Raw genomic sequence first — 23,213 nt, 5'->3', positions numbered from 1 at the left:
GCGGCTGATGTTTTGGCCACGCGAGATACGCTTGAGACATATGTTGCAAATAGCAGCGGTGCGATCTGATGCACTCGTCTCAAAAAAGGCCCACACCAAAGAACTTTTAGAATAACGCGCAGAGGCAGTGCCCTGCACAGGCAGAGCTCTGCGGTGTGATTCAGTTGGTGTGCTGCCCCTAAGCTGGCCCCCGGAGGGCATCTTGCCTCGTTGGACATGTGCCTCCTCCTCCTCCTCTCTCCTACCAGGCACCCACGTGGAGTCAGTGCCCTCATCATCCCCTCCCTCTTCATCGCTGTAGCAAACCTGGCAATATGCTGCAGCTTGTGGAACATGACTGCCAGATTGCTTTCCTTCTTGAGCATCCCCTCTCTCTGCATTCACGCTACTGCCTTCCTCTAGCTGAGTGTCATCATCAGAGCCTACAAAACACTGGGCATCCTCCTGGAGCATGTACCCAACACTGTGCTCAAAGAGTTCAGAAGACTCCTCAGGAGGACGTAGTGGGTCTAGGGAAGGAGTCACTGATGATGACATTGAGACGAGGGAAGACGATGCGTTGGCAGCTGCTTTGCTAGTACCCTGAGACTGGGTGAGAGAGGATGAGGAGGATGAAGAGGGCTTGGTCATCCACTCTACCAAGTCGTTGGCATGTTGCGGTTCAACATGTCCAGCTGCCGAAAAGAAGGACAAGCGTGTCCCATGGCCACGTGCTGATGACAATGCACCGCGTCCACGACCAGCACTGTTGTCTCTAGACACAGAGCCTGCTTGCCCTCTTTTATCGGCTCGCGCCTGTCTGCCTCTCCTTGCTGGCCTTCCAGACATGGTAATGGCCTGAAGGGAGTTGGGTAAAACAGCAGTTGGGTAGTGTATATTGTGCTGGAGGCACACAACACTCACTAACTCCTGCAGATGCCTTTATTATAGAACACCAGAGATAAAGGGGTATACTGTACTGGAGGCACACAACACCCACTAAGCCCTGCAGATGGCTCTATTAGAGAACAGCAATAAAGGGTAGATACAGGTGTATATTGTGCTGGAGGCACACAACACCCACTTACTCCTGCAGATGCCTTTATTATAGAACACCAGAGATAAAGGGGTATACTGTAATGGAGTCACACAACACCCACTAAGCCCTGCAGATGGCTCTATTAGAGAACAGCAATAAAGGGTAGATACAGGTGTATATTGTGCTGGAGGCACAAAACACCCACTAACTCCTGCAGATGCCTTTATTATAGAACACCAGAGATAAAGGGGTATATACAGATGTATACTGTGCTGTGCTGGAGGCACACACAACTTCCAATAACTCCTGCAGATGGCTCAAATAGAGAAGAGCTATGTAGGTGGATATAGCGGTGTGTACTGGGTACAGAGCACGCAGACAGCACGCACAAGCTCCTAACACTACTGACTGCAAGCTCTATTATAAAAGATAGATCACTAGCTATATAGGTGAGGTGAATATAGCGGTGTATACTGCGGTCAGGGCACGCAAACAACAACCACTACAGAAGAGCAAGATCGAAAATCGGCCGATAACGATCGGTGTATACTGTGTTGAAGGTACACAGAACACCCACTAACTGCTTCAGACGCCAACACACTAAACAAGGCCGCCGCGCTGGCGGCCTTATATAGTGTGGGGCGTGTACTACACAGCCTGAGCTATGATTGGCCACAGGCATCCTGCCTGTGGCCAATCATGGCTCTCCTCGCTGCTGGTGCTGTGATTGGCCAAGCATGCGGGGTCACAGTGCATGCTTCGCCAATCATGAGCCAGCAATGCACTGCGATGACGCAGTGCATTGTGGGCCGTGAGCGCCACACGAATTTGGCGCGAACGGCCCATAATGTTCGGAATTCGCTGAACAGGCGAACAGCCGATGTTCGAGTCGAACGTATGTTCGAGTCGAACGTGAAGCTCATCCCTACTTACTACCAAAAAGTACTGGATCCCAGGTCCCAGCTTAAAAGCATTCACAAGCAAAAGGCCCAGGTACCGTTCATTTAGTCCATTACGAGACATCAGAATGGATCCGGTCAGGATGGCTGGCTCATATCAAAGGATTACAGCCCGTGGAGCTCAGTACACACATCCTTACACGTGCACAACATCTTAGACACTGGAGAAAAAACGTAGGACTCCCAGTAATGAGAGGGATTATATGGGGGAAGTTCACATAGTTATTACTATGGCTCCGTGTCCCCTGATGTAAGAAAAGAAAATCATCCTTTTCAACTCCATGAATGAATTGCTTGTAGTCTCTAAACTGGCCTGACTGGGGCAAATTTTAGAGCACTGTGGGGGTTATTTACTAGAGGCAAATCCACTTTGCACTGCAAGTGCACTTGAAAGTGCACTGAAACTGCACTAAAAGTGCACTTGTGGTGCAAAGTGGATTTGCCTTTAGTAAATAACCCCCATTGTCACTGTAACTACACCAACTTACTCCAAACACTGGTATTGAGCATTGAAATAACAAGCCAGGTTCCGAACGTGCTATCTCCATTACGAAAGCTAGTTTTACAAGACCAAGCACTTCCGTCTCGTACTTGATTCGGAGCATGTGTGGACTATTGTACATCTGACTTGTGAACACACGATCGGATTTTCCTTTGTTTTCTTTTTCAGTATAGGCTGTCCAGAGGTAGGGGAGGTAAGCAGTTTATCAGCATAGGGTTATTAATAGGTGGCTGGTCATATACAAGCAGTGAACCAATGGCATGTTCACCTGAGGGGGGAATCTTTCTTCTATGTCTCTGAGGGCCACTAATCTCCTCCACCATGTCAGGGTCAGTCACATATCTGCCGTTTTATGTGTTTTAAAACTCACTGTCTCTGTCACTAAGGCTTGCCAACTGCTGTCCAGCGCTAGAGTGCTGAGGTGAAGCAACACCCTTTTTTCCCCTCACAGGATCACTATAGTGCTACTTAAATTACCCAAATTTTCAGGGTCCTCCATGGTCCTTTCTTTTCCCCATTGTGACACGGTATTACTCAGAGTTCTCCGGCATCTTTTTTGCCCTTGATACATCTTTCAGTTGCTGTGTGCAGATTCAGGGAAAGTTAGTGCTGCTGAACTCAGCTAAATAGCGGCCATCTTCCTCCACTGCTGGCCATGCCCCTCACTGCAGCTTTTTCATTCTCAATTCAACGCCATATTTGTACCACCCACACCCTGTACTTTATACCCTCACTGCAAAGAATTTTACTGTATATTTCCAATGCTTTTCAAACAGTCATATGATGTGCTAAACCTTTTTTCTCTCGTGTCAGGCAGTCCTCTCTGCTGCACAGAACGAGAGCCATTCTGTGCAGTAGTACTCAGATCACGCATCCACAGGGGGTCTGTCTGTGAAGACATGGACTTACAGGAAGTGGGTTGAATGGTGCTGGATGTCATTTAACCCCTCTGACGGTCTTCCCGAGTCTGGCTCGGGGTGGAATTTTTATACCAAAAGCGGTAACCCCAAGCCAGACTCGGGACTGCATCGCTGGATCCAGGTTTACTTACCTTCTCCCTCGGATCCAGCGTTGTCTCCCCCCGCTGTACGAGCGAGCCATGTCTCGCTCGATCTATCACATCGCCGATCTCTGTTCCCTGCGAGCGTTGCGAAGCACGGGGACGGAGATCGGCGCCAAATTCAAAAAGTGAAACACACAGTATACATACAGTATAATGTAATCTTACAGATTACATTGCTGTATGTAAATATTTCACATCCCCTTTGTCCCTAGTGGTCTGCCCAGTGTCCTGCATGCAGTTTTATATTATAAAAACTGTTCTTTATGCCAGGAAACTGGAGATTGTCCATAGCAACCAAAACTGTCCCTTTACATCAAAAATTATTTCAGACCAGCTAGAAAAAAGCGATAATAAATTGGAATCACTCGCAGAATTGAGGGATAGCGATTTGTGGGGAGATCTGTCATCAAATACTGAAAAGTAATGACAGTGACAATTCTGCAACTGAGCAAATTTCAGTGTTTTTGATTTGATTACATTATTGAATAATTTTTATTATTGTTATATTATTATTTGGTACAATTATTTATTATAATTTATGATTTCATTTTTCAAACTTTATTATACCCGGGATGTCTGCTAGACTCTGGTTTGGACAGATTTAAGAGAGTTATTCATAAGAATTACAGGACTACAATATAAAACGCCAAATTTTCATGCAAAATAATGGTACCGCTTTTAGCACCTAAAATCCTAAATAATCGTACCGCCAGGGAGGTTAATCCAAAAAATTACTATCATAGCAGGTCAGAGTATCTGCGATGGACAGCTTTGAAGAGGGGGAACATATTGAAGTGAAAGTTATTTATTTTATTTTGTGTTTTATTATTTACCACAGGAATTGGAACAACAAGTTTATATTTATTTTACAAAGCTAGGGTTGACCCCACTTCCCTGCATTCACCAATAAAGTAAAACTAAAAGGCAAAACTTTATTTTTATATATATATATATATATATATATATATATATATATATATATATAGACTGGTGAGGGTTTAGAACAGCTGTCTGTGTCCTCATTAGGAGGATTCACCCTCTCTATTTGACCTGATGACCACCATAACCGAGATTGAAAGGAAAATCCCAAATTTTAAGTTGTCACTTGAATAGAAATCGAGGAGAAATCTTCTAATGGAGACATTCCTTTTGGTGACAACAGTGATTTGCTTCACTTTAAAAGGATTCCCTCTCACTTTATTTTGTTGCTATGGGATGGGAAATAAAGCAAAATCTCCCCAATGGAACATGTATAACAAAAAAAAAAAGTGTTTATCCTCCCTTACGCTATCCAAAATTAAAAAAGAAAGCTTTGGCTTTCTTTCCACTTCCCCCTCACAGTGCCCAATCCACATTACATATATGTAAAACATATTTTATAATATGCTAGCTTTACAGAAAAGGCTTGGGGGATGACAGAGCCAAGCTCAACATTTCTGCTATAGTGTCTCCTACTCTGCTTGTTGAAGTTCTCCTGACGATTTCTTCATCACTATAGGACACCATAATGAATTGGGGTTTAGCAGGAGGAACCATAGTGCATAGCAGAGGACGAGGTTATACATCACACAAAGTGTTGCATAGTAGTGCAGTAGCGCAGTTCATGGAAAAAATAAATAAAGATTTCCATCAATGCTTGCCAGAAATGGGAGTATTACCTCCCTTTTATAGGGTTATTCTGCTCTAACGCTTGTCAACCAGTGACAGGTTCATAGTAACAATAGGGGTAAAGAGGTGTGGGGTTAATAATATGTCTTTTCACTTTTCCTCCTCTTTTGTAAGACAAGCTTTAAAGTGATTGTAAAAGCCTTTTTTTTAAAAATAACAAACATGTTATACTTACCTGCCCTGTGCAGTGGATTTGCACAGAGCAGCCTGGATCCTCCTTCTTGGGTCCCTTTTCGCTGCTCCTGGCCCCTCCCTTCTGTTGAATGCCCCCACAGCAAGGAACTTGCTATGGGGGCACCCGAGCCATGCTGCAGCTCTGTTTGTCCATTCAGACACAGAGCTGCCTTTGGCCCCGTCCCCCTCTCTCTCTTTCTCCTGATTGGCTAACTGACTTTCAATCAGGACGGCCAGGGGACTCATGGACACCACTGGATAGAGATGGGGCTCACTTAAATGATAGGGGGTGCTGAGGCGACTGCTACACACAGAAGGCATTAGGATAAAAAAAACCTTCTGCCTTTACAACTCCTTTAAGGGTATAAAAGTAGGGGGGTTTTAGGTCGCGCTATGGATTGTGGTTTGGGTAAGAGCAGCCCCTATTTAAATTCCTACCCAGTAAGGGAAGGAATAAAAATGAAATAGGGAGGGGGAGGAAATAGGTTTGGCGCTATACCCTTTAAAAAATTGGAGACTTAGGTATACAATTAGCAAGAAATTTCCAGCTTGCTGGATAATAAAATAAAATAAATATGAATAACTGTGTGTGTGTCAGTAAGTGTCAACAAACAATTATTATATCCATTAAAGACCGTAAGTGTCATACAAAATCATAAATTCATAAATCATTAAACAATTGTAACAGCATGCAATAAAAAATATATAAAGTGCAAGGTGCTGGTGAACAAATACTGGTATTTGTGACAGAACTATATAAATAGAAAGTAGAGCTCAATAGTATAAAAATATAAAAAGTATATATAAAGGTATATATAGAAAAAGTATATATAAAGGTATATATAAAAAAATAATCAGTTTATCTGTTGAACATATCATGTCCTCACGTAGTGTAACTGTGATGAAAGGTGCGTATTACATAGTTGAATAAAGATGCAAGATGGTGAAAAAAATGTGGTAAAATTTGGCGATATAAAAAATAAAAATAAAAACAAATGGGAATTAAAAATAGTAAAAAAGTGTCCCACAAAAAGGTGATTATGAATTAGTGGGGTGTCCTCTGCGGGTGAAAGTGAAGTGAAGGGTGGAGGAGACTTCAACTGTTGTTCCCGGTGCTCTGTGACTATTTTTATGCAGTTGCTCTCACCAGAGATATGGCCCCTTCCGGGGTGGATCAACCTTCACAGTATCAGCCACTGTGTTGCTCTCTGGCTTGCCTCTATTGCGGTTCCGGGAAACCTTCGTTCCTCCGTTCATATGCCGTGTTCGGTTATATGTAATGAATAAGAGGCATATCCATGGTGCAGTATGTCTTATAAAACTTCGTATTTATTATATAGGCAAAAGTATTACTCACAAACATCCGTTCGTATATGTATATTAAAAGGAAAGATCCCGTTCGGCTAGCACGCCTTCTGAGTTAGCGGTGTATGCTGTCTGGCCACGCCCTAAGCGTTTCGTCATCAAATACGTCCTCTGGAGTGGCCATCTGCATACACCTTTTCCCATATATAGGGTGTAATGTGTCACCACGCATGTGCGGGTAATCCCGCGGCCATTTTAATTGAGGGAATGCCCTCTGCTGGTATTATACTAAATGTATGAATACAGATATAGAAGTATATATTGCCGGGACACATTATTCCCTAATCTGTAAGGGGAATTTAACATTCCGAATATTGTATACAGTATAATATAGAAAACGAAACAAAAAACAAAAAAATTATATAAAAAATTAATTGAAACAAAGCGAGACCAATTATAAAAGTATATTAAAATATATATAATATGAGTATAACGAAAAAACCTCAATTCTTTGATTATGATTCAAATATGTATTAAAAATATATTTTTATTATTAAGAACGGGGATATTTGGAAGGGAATTTAAAAGGAGATTTAAAAAGGTGTTCTACCGAAAGTGTGTGTTTTTTTACCTGGGGAATATTTGGAGGTTACTAGAGGAGGTTATGTAAATATTAGAATTGTGGGCAAGGAGTGTTTATTTTGCTTGTGTTTAAAATTCTTTAGTAGACTAAAAATGCTAGAACTGGAGAATATAAGATATAATAAGCTGAAAAAATTGGTAAAAATGTAAGGGGGAAGGAAAATGTAAGTAATAATAATAATACTGTGTTAAAAAATTAAGAAAGTAGGTTAAAAAAGTAGGCTAAAAAAGTATGTTAAAAGAGGCCGAACACCCCAAAATGGTGTGTTCTTAATCCTTATTTGTTATGTTAAGGGAATGGTTTAGAGAGGATTGGGAAAGAAGGATGGACTATTCTTTGTATGGATTATTTTTTGTATGGGAACTTTGAATGGATAACATTCGACCCGTTTGCAAATTAGATGAATAAGGTCCAGGGTGGGGGTAAACTTAAAGATGGATTTAATGGGAATGAATATACCTTTAATGAAATGTAAAAATGTTAAAAATTGAAATATATGCAGATGTTCTAAGACTTATGGTTGAATGTATTACATTCGACCTGTGTAAAAAGTCAAGTATTTAAGCATTAAAAATTAGTTAAAAAACAATTAAGATCTAGATCGATATTCATTCCTGCAGGATGTAAAGTTTCCATGTTAAAAATCCATCTGGTTTCGTTCTGTGAGACTTTTATGGTTTTGTCTTCTCCCCTCCAATGGCCTTTGATCTTATCAATTGCGTAAAAAATCATTTTTCTGGGGTCCCGATTGTGATAGTCTCTGAAATGCCGTGAGACACTATGTTTGTCATATCCATTTTTAATGTTATTAATGTGTTCCCTAATTCTTTCGTGTAGTTCTCGCGTGGTTCTTCCCACATATTGCTTGCGGCAGGGACACTCTATGACATATGTGACGTGAGTGCTTCTTCAGGAAATGAGTTATTTTATGGAGAAAGTCCTGCCATTGGTAGTAGAGGTGAAAGTGGTGGTTTTCCTATTAGTTTTTTTACTTTTACGGCAGGGGAGGCATTGACCGCACTTGAAGAATCCTTTCAAGTGTTTTGCAATCTTTATTTCTCTTGGTGGGTCAATTGTATTTTTGACCAATTTGTTTCTTAAATTAGGAGCTTTTCTGTAGATAAAAGAGGGATTATTGGGTAAAAGTTGTTTCAGAGTATCGTCTACTTTCAGAATGGGCCAGTGTTTTTTTATTATTCTTTCTATTTCCTTGTGTTGTCTACTGAAACCCGTGAGGAAAGCTGTCTCTATATTCTTTGTTTTTTTCTTGGTTGTTGCATTTTCTAACAGTTTTTTCCTTTCCATTCTTATTATACTCTTTTTAAGGCTCCGTAGCTGTGATTCTTTGTACCCTTTCTTCATAAATCTTCCAATAATCACTTCGGCTTGTATGTCAAAGTCCTCTCTATTTGTACAGTTTCTGTATAATCTCAGGAGTTGCCCTTTGGGTATGTTGCCAATCCAACGTGGATGATGGCAACTTGAGGTGGGTATATACCCATTCCGATCTGTGGATTTGAAATAAGTCCTTGTACCCAGGGTACCCTCTGATTTAAAAATCTGTAGGTCCAGGTAATTAATGCTCCATTCATCCCAGTTTCCTGTGAAGGTGATGTCATATATGTTATGGTTAATTTCCTCTAGAAAAGACTGTAGTTCTGATTGTGTGCCACCCCATATGATAATAATGTCATCTATGTACCTTTTGTACATTTTAAGGTTTCTCCTCGGTATGCCGTAAATCTGCTCTGCTTCCCAATGGTCCAAGAACAAGTTTGCCACGCTGGGTACATATTTTGCACCCATGGCTACACCTTTTGTTTGTACATAGTATTTGCCTCTGTACCAAAAATGGTTATGGCTCATTGCCAGATCTAGTCCTTCTAATATGTATTCAATCTGTTCTTGTTTGAGTTTGGACTTGTTATGCAGGGCCCACTCTACTCCATTTAGTCCATCCTTCTGTTTAATGTTCGTATATAGAGAATTCACATCGATCGTTACTAGTATATCCTTCTCTTCGATGTTGATGTTCTGAATATCCTTCAGCAACTGTCTGCTGTCCTTCAGGTATGACTTGCCTTCAACTACTAATGGTTGAAGGAATCCATCAATGTAGGCGCCCAGTCTTGAGAATAAAGAATCTATGCCACTGACAATGGGTCTCCCCGGAGGATGTATTTGATTCTTATGAATCTTTGGGACATAGTATATTACTGGGGTTTTTGGTGCATTGGGTACTAAGTACCTTGCTTCCTTTTTATTCAGTATGCCTTTAGTAAGTCCCTTGTTGACATAGTTGTTCAACTTCCTGTTATATTCTTCTTTTGGATTTTTCTTTAGTACTTTATATGTGTCTGGTATGTTGAGGAGCCTGGTCATCTCTTCTTCATAGTCTATTTTGTTTAGTATGACCAGCCCTCCTCTCTTGTCGGCCGGTCTGATGACTATGTCTTTTTTCTTTTCCAATTCTTTAATGGTCTTCCATATTCCCTTTCCTTTTGTAGTTCTTATTGTCAAGTTCCTTAGATCTTTTTCTACCATCTTCTTAAAAACTTTAATTCCCTCATTCTGTTGTTGATTGGGATTAAAAACAGAGTTATTTTTCAATTGGGAGTGTTTAAATTGTAACTCCTCTTTTTCTTTCTTATCCGAGTTCTTAAAAGCAAAGAATTTTTTAATGTTTAATTTTCTAATGAATTTCTGTAAGTCTATAAAGGTTTCAAATTTGTCCAGGTCCTTGTCTGGAGCAAATTTGAGGCCTAGGTCCAAGACTCTCAGTTCTTCTTCATTAAAAATGGCTTGGCTCAAATTATAGATGCCTTCTCCTAATACTCTCTCCTTTTTCTTGAGGCCTCCTCTCTTACCTCTCTTTCGTTTTCTCCTGCCCATCTTGGGGGCCTGTATTACCTCCTCTGGTTTTCTCGATGTTCCGGATATTCCATATGTTCCCTGGTCAAGTTTGTTGGTCCTGTCCACCTGGGGTTCCAACCTCCGTTTCTCCTGGGTTGCCACTGGTATTGGTTTCTTATTGGGTACCGGAATGGTTTCCAACCTCCTCTCGGGCCATATGGGGGAATCCCTGGTGGTCTGTGTCCTTGGCCTCTCTGAAAAAAATCCCTTTGGTGTCTATTGTTGTGAGGGGTAGCTCGCGGGTATTCCCTAAGAGGGGAATATCTATTTTGGTGTGTCGGGATATTGAATGGGGCTGTTTCATAGTTTTGATTGCCTCTAGGGGTGTCCCATTCTCTTCTCCTGTAATTCCTATTATTACTGGTTTCAGGTCTTCTATGAATTGGTGTTTGTGGATCCACTGTTCTGCCTATTCTGTTTGGTGTTGGTATGGATTTTTTAATATATACTTTTTCTATATATACCTTTATATATACTTTTTATATTTTTATACTATTGAGCTCTACTTTCTATTTATATAGTTCTGTCACAAATACCAGTATTTGTTCACCAGCACCTTGCACTTTATATATTTTTTATTGCATGCTGTTACAATTGTTTAATGATTTATGAATTTATGATTTTGTATGACACTTACGGTCTTTACCGCTTCCCGCCCGCCCTATAGCCGAATGACGGCCTTAGGGCGGGCGGCTTCCCTCGCCTGGCCGTCCCTGGACGGCCTGGTGTTTACTTCCGCAATGCGCGCCGCCGCGGGCGCGCATCGCGGAAGTTCTGTGTTTGCCGTGTCCCCCGGGGACAGGCAAACACAGATCGCTGTAAACGGCCAATCACAGCGGCCGTTTACAGCGTGATCGGCGTGTCCAATGGGAGATGATCTCATATGTAAACATATGAGATCATCTCTCAGCGCCGCTCTCCCTCCTCACACAGACAGCGTGTGAGAGGGGAGAGAAGAACGGCTGCAGTAGCCGTCAGTGTACAAAAGAAAAAAAAAAAAAAAAGTAAAAAAAAAGTTTAAAAAAAAGTGCCATCCTCCCCCAGAGCCATCCTCCCCCAGTGCCACCCCCCCCAGTGCCATCCTGCCCCAGTGCCATCCGCCCCAGTGCCACCTGCCCCAGTGCCATCCTGCCCCAGTGCCATCCGCCCCAGTGCCATCCACCCCAGTGCCATCCACCCCAGTGCAATCCACCCCACCCCAGTGCCACCTGCCCGCAGTGCTATCTGTCCCCAGTGCCACCTGTTGTCAGTGCCATTTGTCCCCAGTGCCATCTGTCATCAGTGCCACGTATAAGTGGCATCTGTCATCAGTGCCACGTGTTATTAGTGCCACATAGTGCCATCTGTCATCAGTGCCACGTATTAGTGCCATCTGTCATCAGTGCCACGTATCAGTGCCATTTGTCATCAGTGCCACCTGTCAGTGTCACGTGCCATCTGTTGTCAGTGTCACGTGTCATCAATGCCACTTATCAGTGCCATCTGTCATCAGTGTCACGCGTCATTGGTGCCACGTATTAGTGCCATCTGTCACCGGTGGCACGTATTAGTGCCACGTGTCATCAGTGCCACATATTAGTGCCACGTGTCATCAGTGCCACGTATTAGTGCCACGTGTCATCAGTGCCACGTATTAGTGCCACGTGTCATCAGTGCCACATATTAGTGTCATCTGTCATCAGTGCCACGTGTCATCAGTGCCACGTATAAGTGTCATCATTGCCACGTATCAGTGCCATCTGTCATCAGTGTCACGTGTCATTGTCCTGGTGCTTCAAAAGTGTAATAAATAGTCAACAAGTTAGATGTGTAATTTATGCTTCTAGAACACGTGATGGCGCTCCCTGCATGTTGGTCCTCTCTATGTGGCCAGGCTGTGAAAAAGTCACACACATGTGGTATTGTAATACTCAGGAGGAGTAGCAGAATTTTTTGGGGGGTGTCATTTGTGGTATACACATGCCACGTGAGAGAAATAACCTATTACAATGACAATTTTGTGGAGAAAAATAAAGAAAATGAAAAATCTTCATTTTGCAAAGAATTGTGGGAAAAAAATGACAACATCAAAAAGCTCACCATGCCTCTTACTAAATACCTTGGAATGTCTACTTTCCAAAAAGGGGTCATTTGGGGGGTATTTGTACTTTCCTGACTTGTTCGGGTCACAAGAAGCGAGATAGGCCACCAGTACATCAGATGTGATCAATTTTGTGCGATTCGCACCACAGATTGTAGACTCTCTAACTTTCACAAAGACCAAATAATATCCACTAATACGCTGCCTGCCACCAGATGAGGAATGCCACTTGCCACGCTGCATACCACCAGATGAGGAATGCACCTTGCTAAGCTGCCTGCCAGTGCCAACAGATGAGGAATGCCACATCACCTGCCAGTGCCACCAGATGTAGATTGTCACTGCTTCATTTAGCACAGAGGCAGGCCTCTGTGCAGTGATTGTTCTTGAGTGAGGGCAGGAGAGCGGTGATGCAGGGTGGGCAGTGAGACATGATGTAATTTCTCTGCTCCCCGCCACACCTCCGACATTCTACATGCTGTGAGGGCAGAAGACCGGTGATGCTAGGAGAGAGGTGATGTCATCTCTGCTTGTCAGCCCGTTTCTCTCATCCTCCCGCCCACCTCTCTGCTCAATCGGGCTCTCTCACCCGCCCGCCTTGCAATGTCAGTGGCCCAGCTGCAGAGACGCTACGGCCTGGTGGTTGGAGACCCATGTGTCATAGAATAGCTTTGTCTGTCCCTGGGACCACTAATCACTGCTCAAAGAACTCCAATGCTTCCATGCATAGTTTATGTAATCAAGGAAGCGAGGCATATGAAGACCTGTCAACCTGCACACTTTGATCACGTTCCTGTGTGTTTGCCCTTCTTACAGTTGTCACATAATTCAGGTCTGCGCTTACATGGGGTAAGAGGGCTGAGCAGATAAGTTCTCCTTTAGTTAAAAAACAAAACAAAAAAACTAATAATAAATGCACATGATTTGGCAGATAAAAATGTGCATTTATTATTTTTTACACTGGAGACTGCAAAGCATTGCACTGGCAATCAGTGGATCGTGGGTGCAATAGTAGGCTCCTGCAGACATAGCTAACAGCTTTCTACCTGTATCACCCCTGCAGGAAATGTCAGTGAACTACAAGGGAGCTGATGGGCAGCAGATAAGCTACGGTGGTAGATGGGACTTGTACGATATAAAGAGTGATGAGAGCAACTTATTAACAGCTGTGTATATCTTAAAATGAAAGTGTAAATATTGCTCTGTGACTATTACTGTGCAACCAAATAATTATGCACAGCTTCAATAAACAATGATATACTAGTAACCCTGTATGGGTAAATATGAGTAAATGCAGTGCAATAATAACAAATCCTATATATAAGGTTAATGATTGCTATTCTCAGTATATGAGTAATGAAATAATCAATTCCATATAATCTGATGATACTAGCGGTATAATAGTCCATTAGCTCTGAAATAAAGGTGCAAGAGTGAAAAAAGTGCTGTGCAACAAAGTATCAAAAAAGTATATATAAATATACATAAAAGCAGTGCAATAGCAAATCATATATATATAAGGTGAATAATGGACTATTCTCAGTATATGACCAAATAACTATGTGCAGCTTCAGTAAACAATGATATACTAGTAATCTTATATGGGTAAATATGCGTAAACGCAGTGCAATAACAAATCCTATATATAAGGTTGCTATTCTCAGTATATGGGTAATGAAATAATCAATTCCATATAATCAGATAATAGCGGTATATAGTCCATTAACTCTGAAATAAAGGTGCAAGAGTGCAGCTGTGTGGGGCTCTGCCCACGCGGTTGTGTGGGCAGAGCCCCACACAGCTGCACAGTTTTCAAAATGTACCAGCAGCTGCGGGGAGAAGAACCCCCACCTGCTGTCACAGGGAAGGAGGGGTGGGTGACATGAGAATGCTGAAAATGTTACAGCCTTAATACGGATGTAACATCTAACATGTAAAATAAACTGTTAACACTTCTGTTTCTCAAAGCATTCTTAATTTACAGAATTTTTTTTACACCCCCTAAAACTTATGCAGCGTACTGTACATCAGTTATGTTGGTTTAGCTATCCTTTACTCACTTTACCCCTAGTGTTTTTTTTTTTTAAACGTATGTAATAAATTCTCTGTTACGTTCTTTGAATACACAGTTTCCATAATGAAATAAGCTTTACTAATTAAAGTCTAAGCCTTTCATGCCATCCATTTCCCATACAGTTCACTTAAAGCAAAGGTCTAGCTTTACTGAAAGCTTCATTTTTGGCTCTTTTTAAAGTTAAATCACTTTATGTATTTGAGATTCTAGTGTCTTCTGTATCTGAAATTGGAGTAGTGTGATGTGCGCTCACAAGTCAGCAGGTTTGCCATAACAATTTTGCGGGGTCCCATTCTGCCTCTTGGCTTTTCATTTTTAGATCATTAAGAGTGCTGGAAGAAAAATGTACAACATCAAGAAAACCCTGGTTGTAGCAGACAGAAGATGACTTCAAGATGGCTGGGGATAAGATAGAATGAGTGAACAGCTACCTTCTGGAGTCACCAAGAGATGTGACAAGTCAGAGGACATCTTGTTTTTCTTTTTTAGCCCAGGTTCACACTGCTGTGGGTTAGAAATCAAGAATTCAAACCGGCAATGCAGTCCGACTTCAGAGGTGATTTGACACACATCTGTGCGGATTCCTGCACAGACGTTTATTCAAAGTGCCTCCAAAATCACCTAAAGTAGTAAAGGAACTACTTATGGTAACCAGAGCGGCATTGCACCGTTTCAGACGGTGCCATTGCCAGCAGTAGGCGCCGATTTGGCATGCGATTTGACATGTCAAATCGGCCCAATGTGAACATGTGCTTAAAGACAGTTATTATGCTTAAGCCATATGGAAAATTGTTTGATTCCTCTCCAAATACGAGCAGATATAAAGCAGGCTGTTGGAAAACATATAATATCATGACTATTAGGTACAAATGCTTATTTCATTTTCTATAACTCTGTGCACATAACCATCTTTGTAACGGACAATACCAACCTGAGAAATCGCTTTTTCTTCTTAGCGGAATCCTCAGGTGTCTTGAATGTTTTGTCTATTTTCTTCTTTGGAGTCTGGAGCAGAACTTGTGCAGTTTTCACCCACTCACTTACAGTTCTTCCTCCAGAAGTGTTTTCCTCGCATACTGGCATGTCCTGCCTTTCAAATGGTACACGGTATTCGTCTTCAGGCTCATCAGAAACATATTCCACAATACTCAAAGCCTATAAAACAATGAACATCAAATCTTTTGACTGCTTTAACATACACTGGCACCAAAGGCAAATAAACATTTTTCTGTCTTCACAAACTTGAGTACATTTCTCAGAATGTACTCAAGTGAGTATTATGTATTGCCCATCCCAGTGTCTCCTTGGGGAGATTACAGTTCTCCCTAAGGCTCGGTTCACACAGTGGGCGGCACGACTTGCAGCGCCGCGACCTGCACACGATCAGCAGCGACTTGCAAAACGACTTCTGTATAGAAGTCAATGCAAGTCACCCGAAGTCGCCGCAAAAGTAGTACAGGAACCTTTTTTCTAAGTCGGAGCGACTTGAGTCGCTCCTATTAGAACGGTTCCATAGTACAGATCGGAGAGCGACTTGTCAGGCGGCGAAGCCGCCTGGACAAGTCGCCCCTGTGTGAACCGAGCCTAAGGTATTGCTGTGTTGTGAAGAGGCTTACAACTGCAGAAGAAAGCTGCAGCAAGGTGTGAAGGTAATAAATACGTGTGGAGCACAAATATTATGTGGATTAAATTGTCATATGCAGTTGGTTTTACTGCGTCTTGCTACAGTACTGCATTCACAGTGAGGTAAAATGTTTAAAGAGATTCTCTTAGAAACAAATCATGTTTGTTCTGCTGTGACTCCTCAAAAACATGTCCATCTGTGAAAACGACTAATGTAGCTTCTACTTCGTTCACGTTACAGCCAGGGCTTACTGACGGGTGCAGTTTCAGGATACAGCTGGTGGGACAACAAGAGGAGCATGGCCTCCTGATGGATAGCAAATGAGGGCAACAAGAGAGATGGACAACTGAAATTATGTGGTAAGAACACAAGCCTGCACACTATCAGAAGACCAAGTCCAGAAAGAATAAGGGGGGGGACTCAGCAAAATTCTGAGACTTAGTAGGAAAAAGGGGAAACCATGCAAGTAAAGCCAGGTAAAGAGGAAAAATACAACCCAAGATGCCCCAGGAGGAAGTAGGTGAAAAAAAATCAGAGTGTTGGACTTCTGCTATATACTAAAGGAGAATGGCATTAGAAATCTCTAGGTTACACCTGATATGAAGAGACCTTGTGTTCCCGAAATTAACACTATGGTATAACAGTAAACTGTGCTATTCAGTTAATTCTGTGATTTTATTGGTGTGTTTACCACCAAAATGGATCAAATAAGAAAAAAAAGTTGATTTCTGGAGTTAACAAACACTTTAGGATGATATTCAGGGCAACTCCTGGGAGCTGCATAAGAGTTTTTAATTAGGTAGTGTCAGGCTGGGCACACCCCAATTAGAATGTCCATACTGACAGGATATAAATCTAGAATTGTTTGGATTGGATAGGTATGCCTTCATGGTACAAAGTTACTGTATCAGGCAATACTGCTGGTCCACCAGGCCAAATCTATGAAAAATGTAATGTGTGGTCACCTTTAATGGCAGCTTTTTTTGCAAAGATAGGCCTCCTTTAAGATCACTTTAATACTACTGTATTTAGCAGATGGAAAACAAAGTATAATAGCAGAGGTCTGCTTATGAACGATGCACATGGTCTATTACAGCACAAAGGCATCTATATATTTGGGGACAGCGATTAGCAAATATCAGCACATTTTACATACTTTTATTCCTGGAAAATGCTGTAAACACTGTTCTCTGTTTATTTTACATCTACAGTAGTTAAATGTATTCTAAATTTAACCTTATGTTGCAATTGATTCTACATTTACCCTTTTTATATACTTAATGTCAGCATACAGGAATGTTGTACCTCACTTCCACAGAAAGTCCAAGGGGAGAATGTAAATTTTCTGAGACAAAACTATGACTGAAGTCAGGACACATTTACTGCGTTCATCCATAGTAAACTGCTATAGTTTAACAGATGGTAGCATTTTGAATACGTAGGCTACTTTCCCCATTTATGGTAAAAGGAAAAAATGTACATATTTTTCTAGTCACCGCTATTTTCTGACTGAGGTTGTTCTAACCAGAATGTAACATTTTTTATCTGAAAACAGATAACTCCTATTTTGTCACTAGATGAGAAAATCTTTATGTGCAACAAAGTAATGCTCATTTGTCTTATATACACTTACCCATTCACACTTGAACATTTTTATGTTGGTTTCCCTATGCCTGACTGCGTCAACATGCAGAATACTATTCTATCTAATTGTCCCTGTTCACACTTGTACAATCAAATCCCTAAGGCTGCAGTCGCACCTAAGCATTTTCAGATCATAAAGCGCCAGAAAAAATGCCCGAAAAAAGCACTCAACAAGCAAAATCCCATTAATTTCACTACTTCCCACCCGGCCAATGTACATATACGGCCGGGTGGGAGCTCTCTACTTCTGAGTGGACGTTCCTGAACGTCCATCAGAAGTAGGGGGATCACGCGCGCACGCGCGTGCCCACACAGTGGTGTGATCCCGATGTGTCCGTGTCACCCGGACACGGCGCATCTCGGATTGGCTGGAGGGCTCTGTGATTGGCCCTCCTGATCACATGATGGTAGTGTCTAATCATGGCCGTCATGTGATGTAAACACCCGGTTGCTAGGCAATCGGCTCCTCCTCTCCTCACGCGGAAGTCATCGCTGAGGACAGGAGAGCAGATCGCTACAGCCGGCTGATGATCAGTGAGTATGAGCTGTTTTTTACAGCTTTTTATTTACTGATCACCAGTCTAGTGTAAAACACACATCACCACACAGTATAAACACAATGTCCCCATAACACACATGTCTTCAAAACACACATGTCCCCAAATAATAAAAACACATGTCCCCAATAATAAAAACATGTCCCCCACATATGTTCCACTAAAATATCACGTTCCATTGATTATCTGTACACATATGTCCGTGATCACCTGCACACATATGTACATGACCATTTGCATGATCACACAAATCAATTATTATACACTTAATCATTTTTTTTTACCAAAGACATGTAGCAGAATAAATTTTGGCTTAAATTTATGACAAAATTTGATTTTATTGGATTTCTTTTAAAATAGAAAGATAAATATTGTTTTTTTTTCAAATTTCCGCTCTTTTTTCGTCTACATCGCAAAAAATAAAAAAACAAGTTGGGAATAAATAACACCAAAATAAAACTTTATTTGTGCAAACAAAATGATAACAATTTAATCTGGGTACAGCATAGCATGACCACGCAATTGTCATTGAAATTGCGAGAGTGCTGAAATCTGAAAATTGGGCTGGGAAGGAAGGGGGCGAAAGTGCCCTGTATTGTAGTGGTTAAATGGCCCCTGTTCAAATCTGAGCGTTTTGTAACCTGAAGCAAAATGCCTGATGCCGCGTACACACGAGCGGATTGTATGGCGTACTTAGTCCGTCATACAATCCGACGGACAGTCCGTCGTACTTTCCACTGAACGGACTTGACCACACACGGATGCACAAACAGTCCGTCGAAAGCTTGCGCGATGACGTGTACAGCACGTACGACGGGACTAGAAATAGGAAGTCCAAGACACAGCAAAGCACCCTTCCGCCCTGTAAATCCTTTCTGGGCATGCGTCATTCTTAGTCCGTCCGACTAGCATACTGACGACCGTATTGTCTGCTGAAACCAAAGTACGACGGACAGAATTTCGAAAAAACCGAAATACTTAGTACTCCGGACTGCACGCTGAAAAAGTCCGCTGAAGCCCACACACGAGCGGATTGTCCGCTGAAATGTGTTTAGACGGACTAAGTACGTCATACAATCCGCCCGTGTGTACGCGGCATGAAGCTCAAAAAAGTGCACAAGCTTCTCTTTGGGCAGATTACAGATGTTTCTCTGCTTTTTACATTGGTGACCTTTTGATCTGTACAAAATCACGGTAAAAGTTGTGGCAAAATCGCAGGAAAAGTGCACATGATCGTGCAGCCTTATACTCTCTGCCCTGCCTGCAAAAAAGCACAAAAGCCATTTTAACATAATTAGGCATTTTTGATCCCACAGACTTCAATGAGTGTGTCTGTAAACACAAGATACGCGTGTTTTTACGCATCAAGAACTCAACGCCTGAACCTTGACACACATGAAAAAAACCTGTAAAACACCTGTACACTTCAGGGGGAAAAAAAATGCTTCCAAATCACCAGGAATATTGCTCTGCTCAGGTATGAATATGGGCTATTAGGAAAAAGTACTGTGCCACAAGACACCAGGTATAGTCATCTGACAATTACATTACCTGTTTTCATAAGCATGTTTCTACAACAATTCATATATTTACAAGAAGAAAAACCCCTGGTGGTGGATTTCGGAGGCACGTAAAACAGTAAAATATATCCACTTCCCGACCGCCGCACGACGATGTACGTCGACAGAATGGCACGGGCAGGCATAAGGGCGTACATGTACGTCCCTGCCTTCCCGCGGGTCGGGGGCCCGATCGGGCCCCCGCCCGGTGCCTGCGGCGGTCGGTATTCGTTCGGGAGCGATCCCGGACGAGGGGGCGGCCATTCATTCATGGCCACCCCCTCGCGATCGCTCCCGACGAATAGAAATCCTTCGTGACATCACTTCCTCTCCTGTAATGTAAATACAGGAGAGGAAGTGATGTATTCTCTCCTCCGTGTCGGTATTTTTCGTTCCGACACCGAGGAGAGAGGATCGGTGAGTTGCACCAACACGTCACTACACAGTAGAACATGCCAGGCACACTCACACCCCCCCGATCACCCCCCCCCAATTACCCCTGCCCCCCAGTCACAGTGACACCAATGTCATATTTTTTTTTTTTGCATTGGTGTCATTTGTGACTGTAATAACTGTTAGGGCAGTTAGGGTTAGCCCCCTTTAGTTCTAATGTACCCCCCTAACCCCCCCAATAAAGGTTTAACCCCGTGATCACCCCCCGTCGCCAGTGTCACTAAGGCTGGGTTCACATTGCAGCGGTTTATGAGAACGAATGTGATTCGCACCGCACTGCAGTGCAAATCACATCTGATCTCTGTGCGATTCGAGTTCAGCCATACAGATAGTATGGCTGAATTCGCATCGCACCCGCCGCAAATTCGCAGGGGACCCTTTTTTTGGCCCGCAGCAGAATCGGATCGCATGGGTGTTCACACCATGCGATCCGAGTTTGCAGATCGCACTGCGATATGTGAACTGATCTGGGGGTGTCATTAACATTTCACTGACACTCCCAGCAGTTCGCATTAGGGCAGTGTGAACTGCCGCCGGGAGGCATGCGATGCGGGAACCCGCCGCGGATTCGTGGCGTTCCCGCATCGCTCCAGTGTGAACCCAGCCTAATAAGCGATCATTTTTCTGATCGCTGTATTAGTGTCACAGGTGACGCTAGTTAGGCAGGTAGGTATTTAGGTTCGCCGCAGCTTTTTATAGCGCCAGGGACCCCCATATACTACCGCATAAAGCCCCCTGATTGCCCCCTAGTTAACCCTTTCACCAGTGATCACCATATAACTGTTACAGGTGACGCTGGTTGGTTAGTTATTTTTTTATAGTTTCAGGGCACCCGCCATTTATTACCTAATAAAGGTTTAACCCCCTGATCACCCGGCGGGTGTCATTTGTGACTCTAATAACTGTTAGGGCAGTTAGGGTTAGCCCCCTTTAGTTCTAAGGTACCCCCCTAACCCCCCCAATAAAGGTTTAACCCCGTGATCACCCCCCGTCGCCAGTGTCACTAAGGCTGGGTTCACATTGCAGCGGTTTATGAGAACGGATGTGATTCGCACCGCACTGCAGTGCTAATCACATCCGATCTCTGTGCGATTCGAGTTCAGCCATACAGATAGTATGGCTGAATTCACGCCGCACCCGCCGCAAATTCGCACGGGACCCTTTTTTTGGTCCGCAGCAGAATCGGATCGCATTGGGTGTTCACACCATGCGATCCGAGTTTGCAGATCGCACTGCGATATGCGAACTGATCTGGGGGTGTCATTAACATTTCACTGACACTCCCAGCAGTTCGCATAGGGCAGTGTGAACTGCCGCCGGGAGGCATGCGATGCGGGAACCCGCCGCGGATTCGTGGCGTTCCCGCATCGCTCCAGTGTGAACCCAGCCTAATAAGCGATCGTTTTTCTGATCGCTGTATTAGTGTCACAGGTGACGCTAGTTAGGCAGGTAGGTATTTAGGTTCGCCGCAGCTTTTTATAGCACCAGGGACCCCCATATACTACCGCATAAAGCCCCCTGATTGCCCCCTAGTTAACCCTTTCACCAGTGATCACCATATAACTGTTACAGGTGACGCTGGTTGGTTAGTTATTTTTTTTATAGTTTCAGGGCACCAGCCATTTATTACCTAGTCTCACTAGTGTACCCCTAAATTTAGGGGTGTCTACTTTCCAAAATGGGGTCATTTGGGGGGGTTTGTGCCATCTTGGCATTTTATGGCCTTCAAAACTGTAACGCCCTTAGAAAGCCTGAAGGCGGTGCTTGGTTTTCGGGGCCCCGTACGCGGCTAGGCTCCCAAAAAGTCCCACATATGTGGTATCCCCGTACTCAGGAGAAGCAGCAGAATTTATTTTGGGGTGTCATTTCACATATGCCCATGGCATGCGTGAGCAATATATCATTTAGTGACAACTTTGTGAAAAAAAAAAAAAAAGTTTGTAATTTTCCCGCAACTTGTGGCAAAATATAAAATATTCCATGGACTCAACATGCCTCTCAGCAAATAGCTTGGGGTGTCTACTTTCTAAAATGGGGTCATTTGTGGGGGTTTTGTGCCATCTTGGCATTTTATGGCCTTCAAAACTGTAATAGGTAGTGAGAAGTGAACTCAAGAATTTACGCCCTTAGAAAGCCTGATGGCGGTGCTTGGTTTTTGGGGCCCCGTACGCGGCTAGGCTCCCAAAAAGTCCCACATATGTGGTATCCCCGTACTCAGGAGAAGCAGCAAAATTTATTTTGGGGTGTCATTTCACATATGCCCATGGCATGCGTGAGCAATATATCATTTAGTGACAACTTTGTGAAAAAAAAAAAAAGTTTGTAATTTTCCCGCAACTTGTGGCAAAATATAAAATATTCCATGGACTCAACATGCCTCTCAGCAAATAGCTTGGGGTGTCTACTTTCTAAAATGGGGTCATTTGTGGGGATTTTGTGCCATCTTGGCATTTTATGGCCTTCAAAACTGTAATAGGTAGTGAGAAGTGAACTCAAAAATTTACGCCCTTAGAAAGCCTGAAGGCGGTGCTTGGTTTTCGGGGCCCCGTACGCGGCTAGGCTCCCAAAAAGTCCCACATATGTGGTATCCCCGTACTCAGGAGAAGCAGCAGAATTTATTTTGGGGTGTCATTTCACATATACCCATAGCATGTGTGAGCAATATATCATTTAGTGACAACTTTGTGTAAAAAAAAAAATTTTTTTTTTTTTGTCATTATTCAATCGCTTGAGGCAAAAAAATAAAATATTCAATGGGCTCAACATGCCACTTATCAATTTCCTTAGGGGGTCTACTTTCCAAAATGGGGTCATTTGGGGGGGTTTTGTACTGCCCTGCCATTTTAGCACCTCAAGAAATGAGATAGGCAGTCGTAAACTAAAAGCTGCGTAAATTCCAGAAAACGAACCTTAGTTTGTAGATGTGACAACTTTTGCGCAAACCAATAAATATACAATTATTGACTTTTTTTTTTAC

General features: G+C 42.7%; 1 protein-coding gene across 1 annotated transcript in view; it reads right to left on the bottom strand.

Moving 5' to 3' along the window:
• Window positions 1-23,213, bottom strand: part of SPIDR (scaffold protein involved in DNA repair) — a 1,142,324-nt gene that overhangs the window by 796,665 nt on the left and 322,446 nt on the right. The window contains exon 6 of the mRNA XM_077492658.1: window positions 15,331-15,554. Within this exon, the coding sequence (XP_077348784.1) occupies window positions 15,331-15,554 (224 nt within the window). The remainder of the gene's footprint in view (window positions 1-15,330; window positions 15,555-23,213) is intronic.

Source organism: Lithobates pipiens, unplaced genomic scaffold (assembly GCF_037356315.1).
Source record: "Lithobates pipiens isolate NorthernLeopardFrog02 unplaced genomic scaffold, aLitPip1_a1.2 Scaffold_19, whole genome shotgun sequence".
NCBI classification, from domain to species: domain Eukaryota; kingdom Metazoa; phylum Chordata; class Amphibia; order Anura; family Ranidae; genus Lithobates; species Lithobates pipiens.
This window is presented reverse-complemented; position numbering and strand designations above follow the sequence as displayed.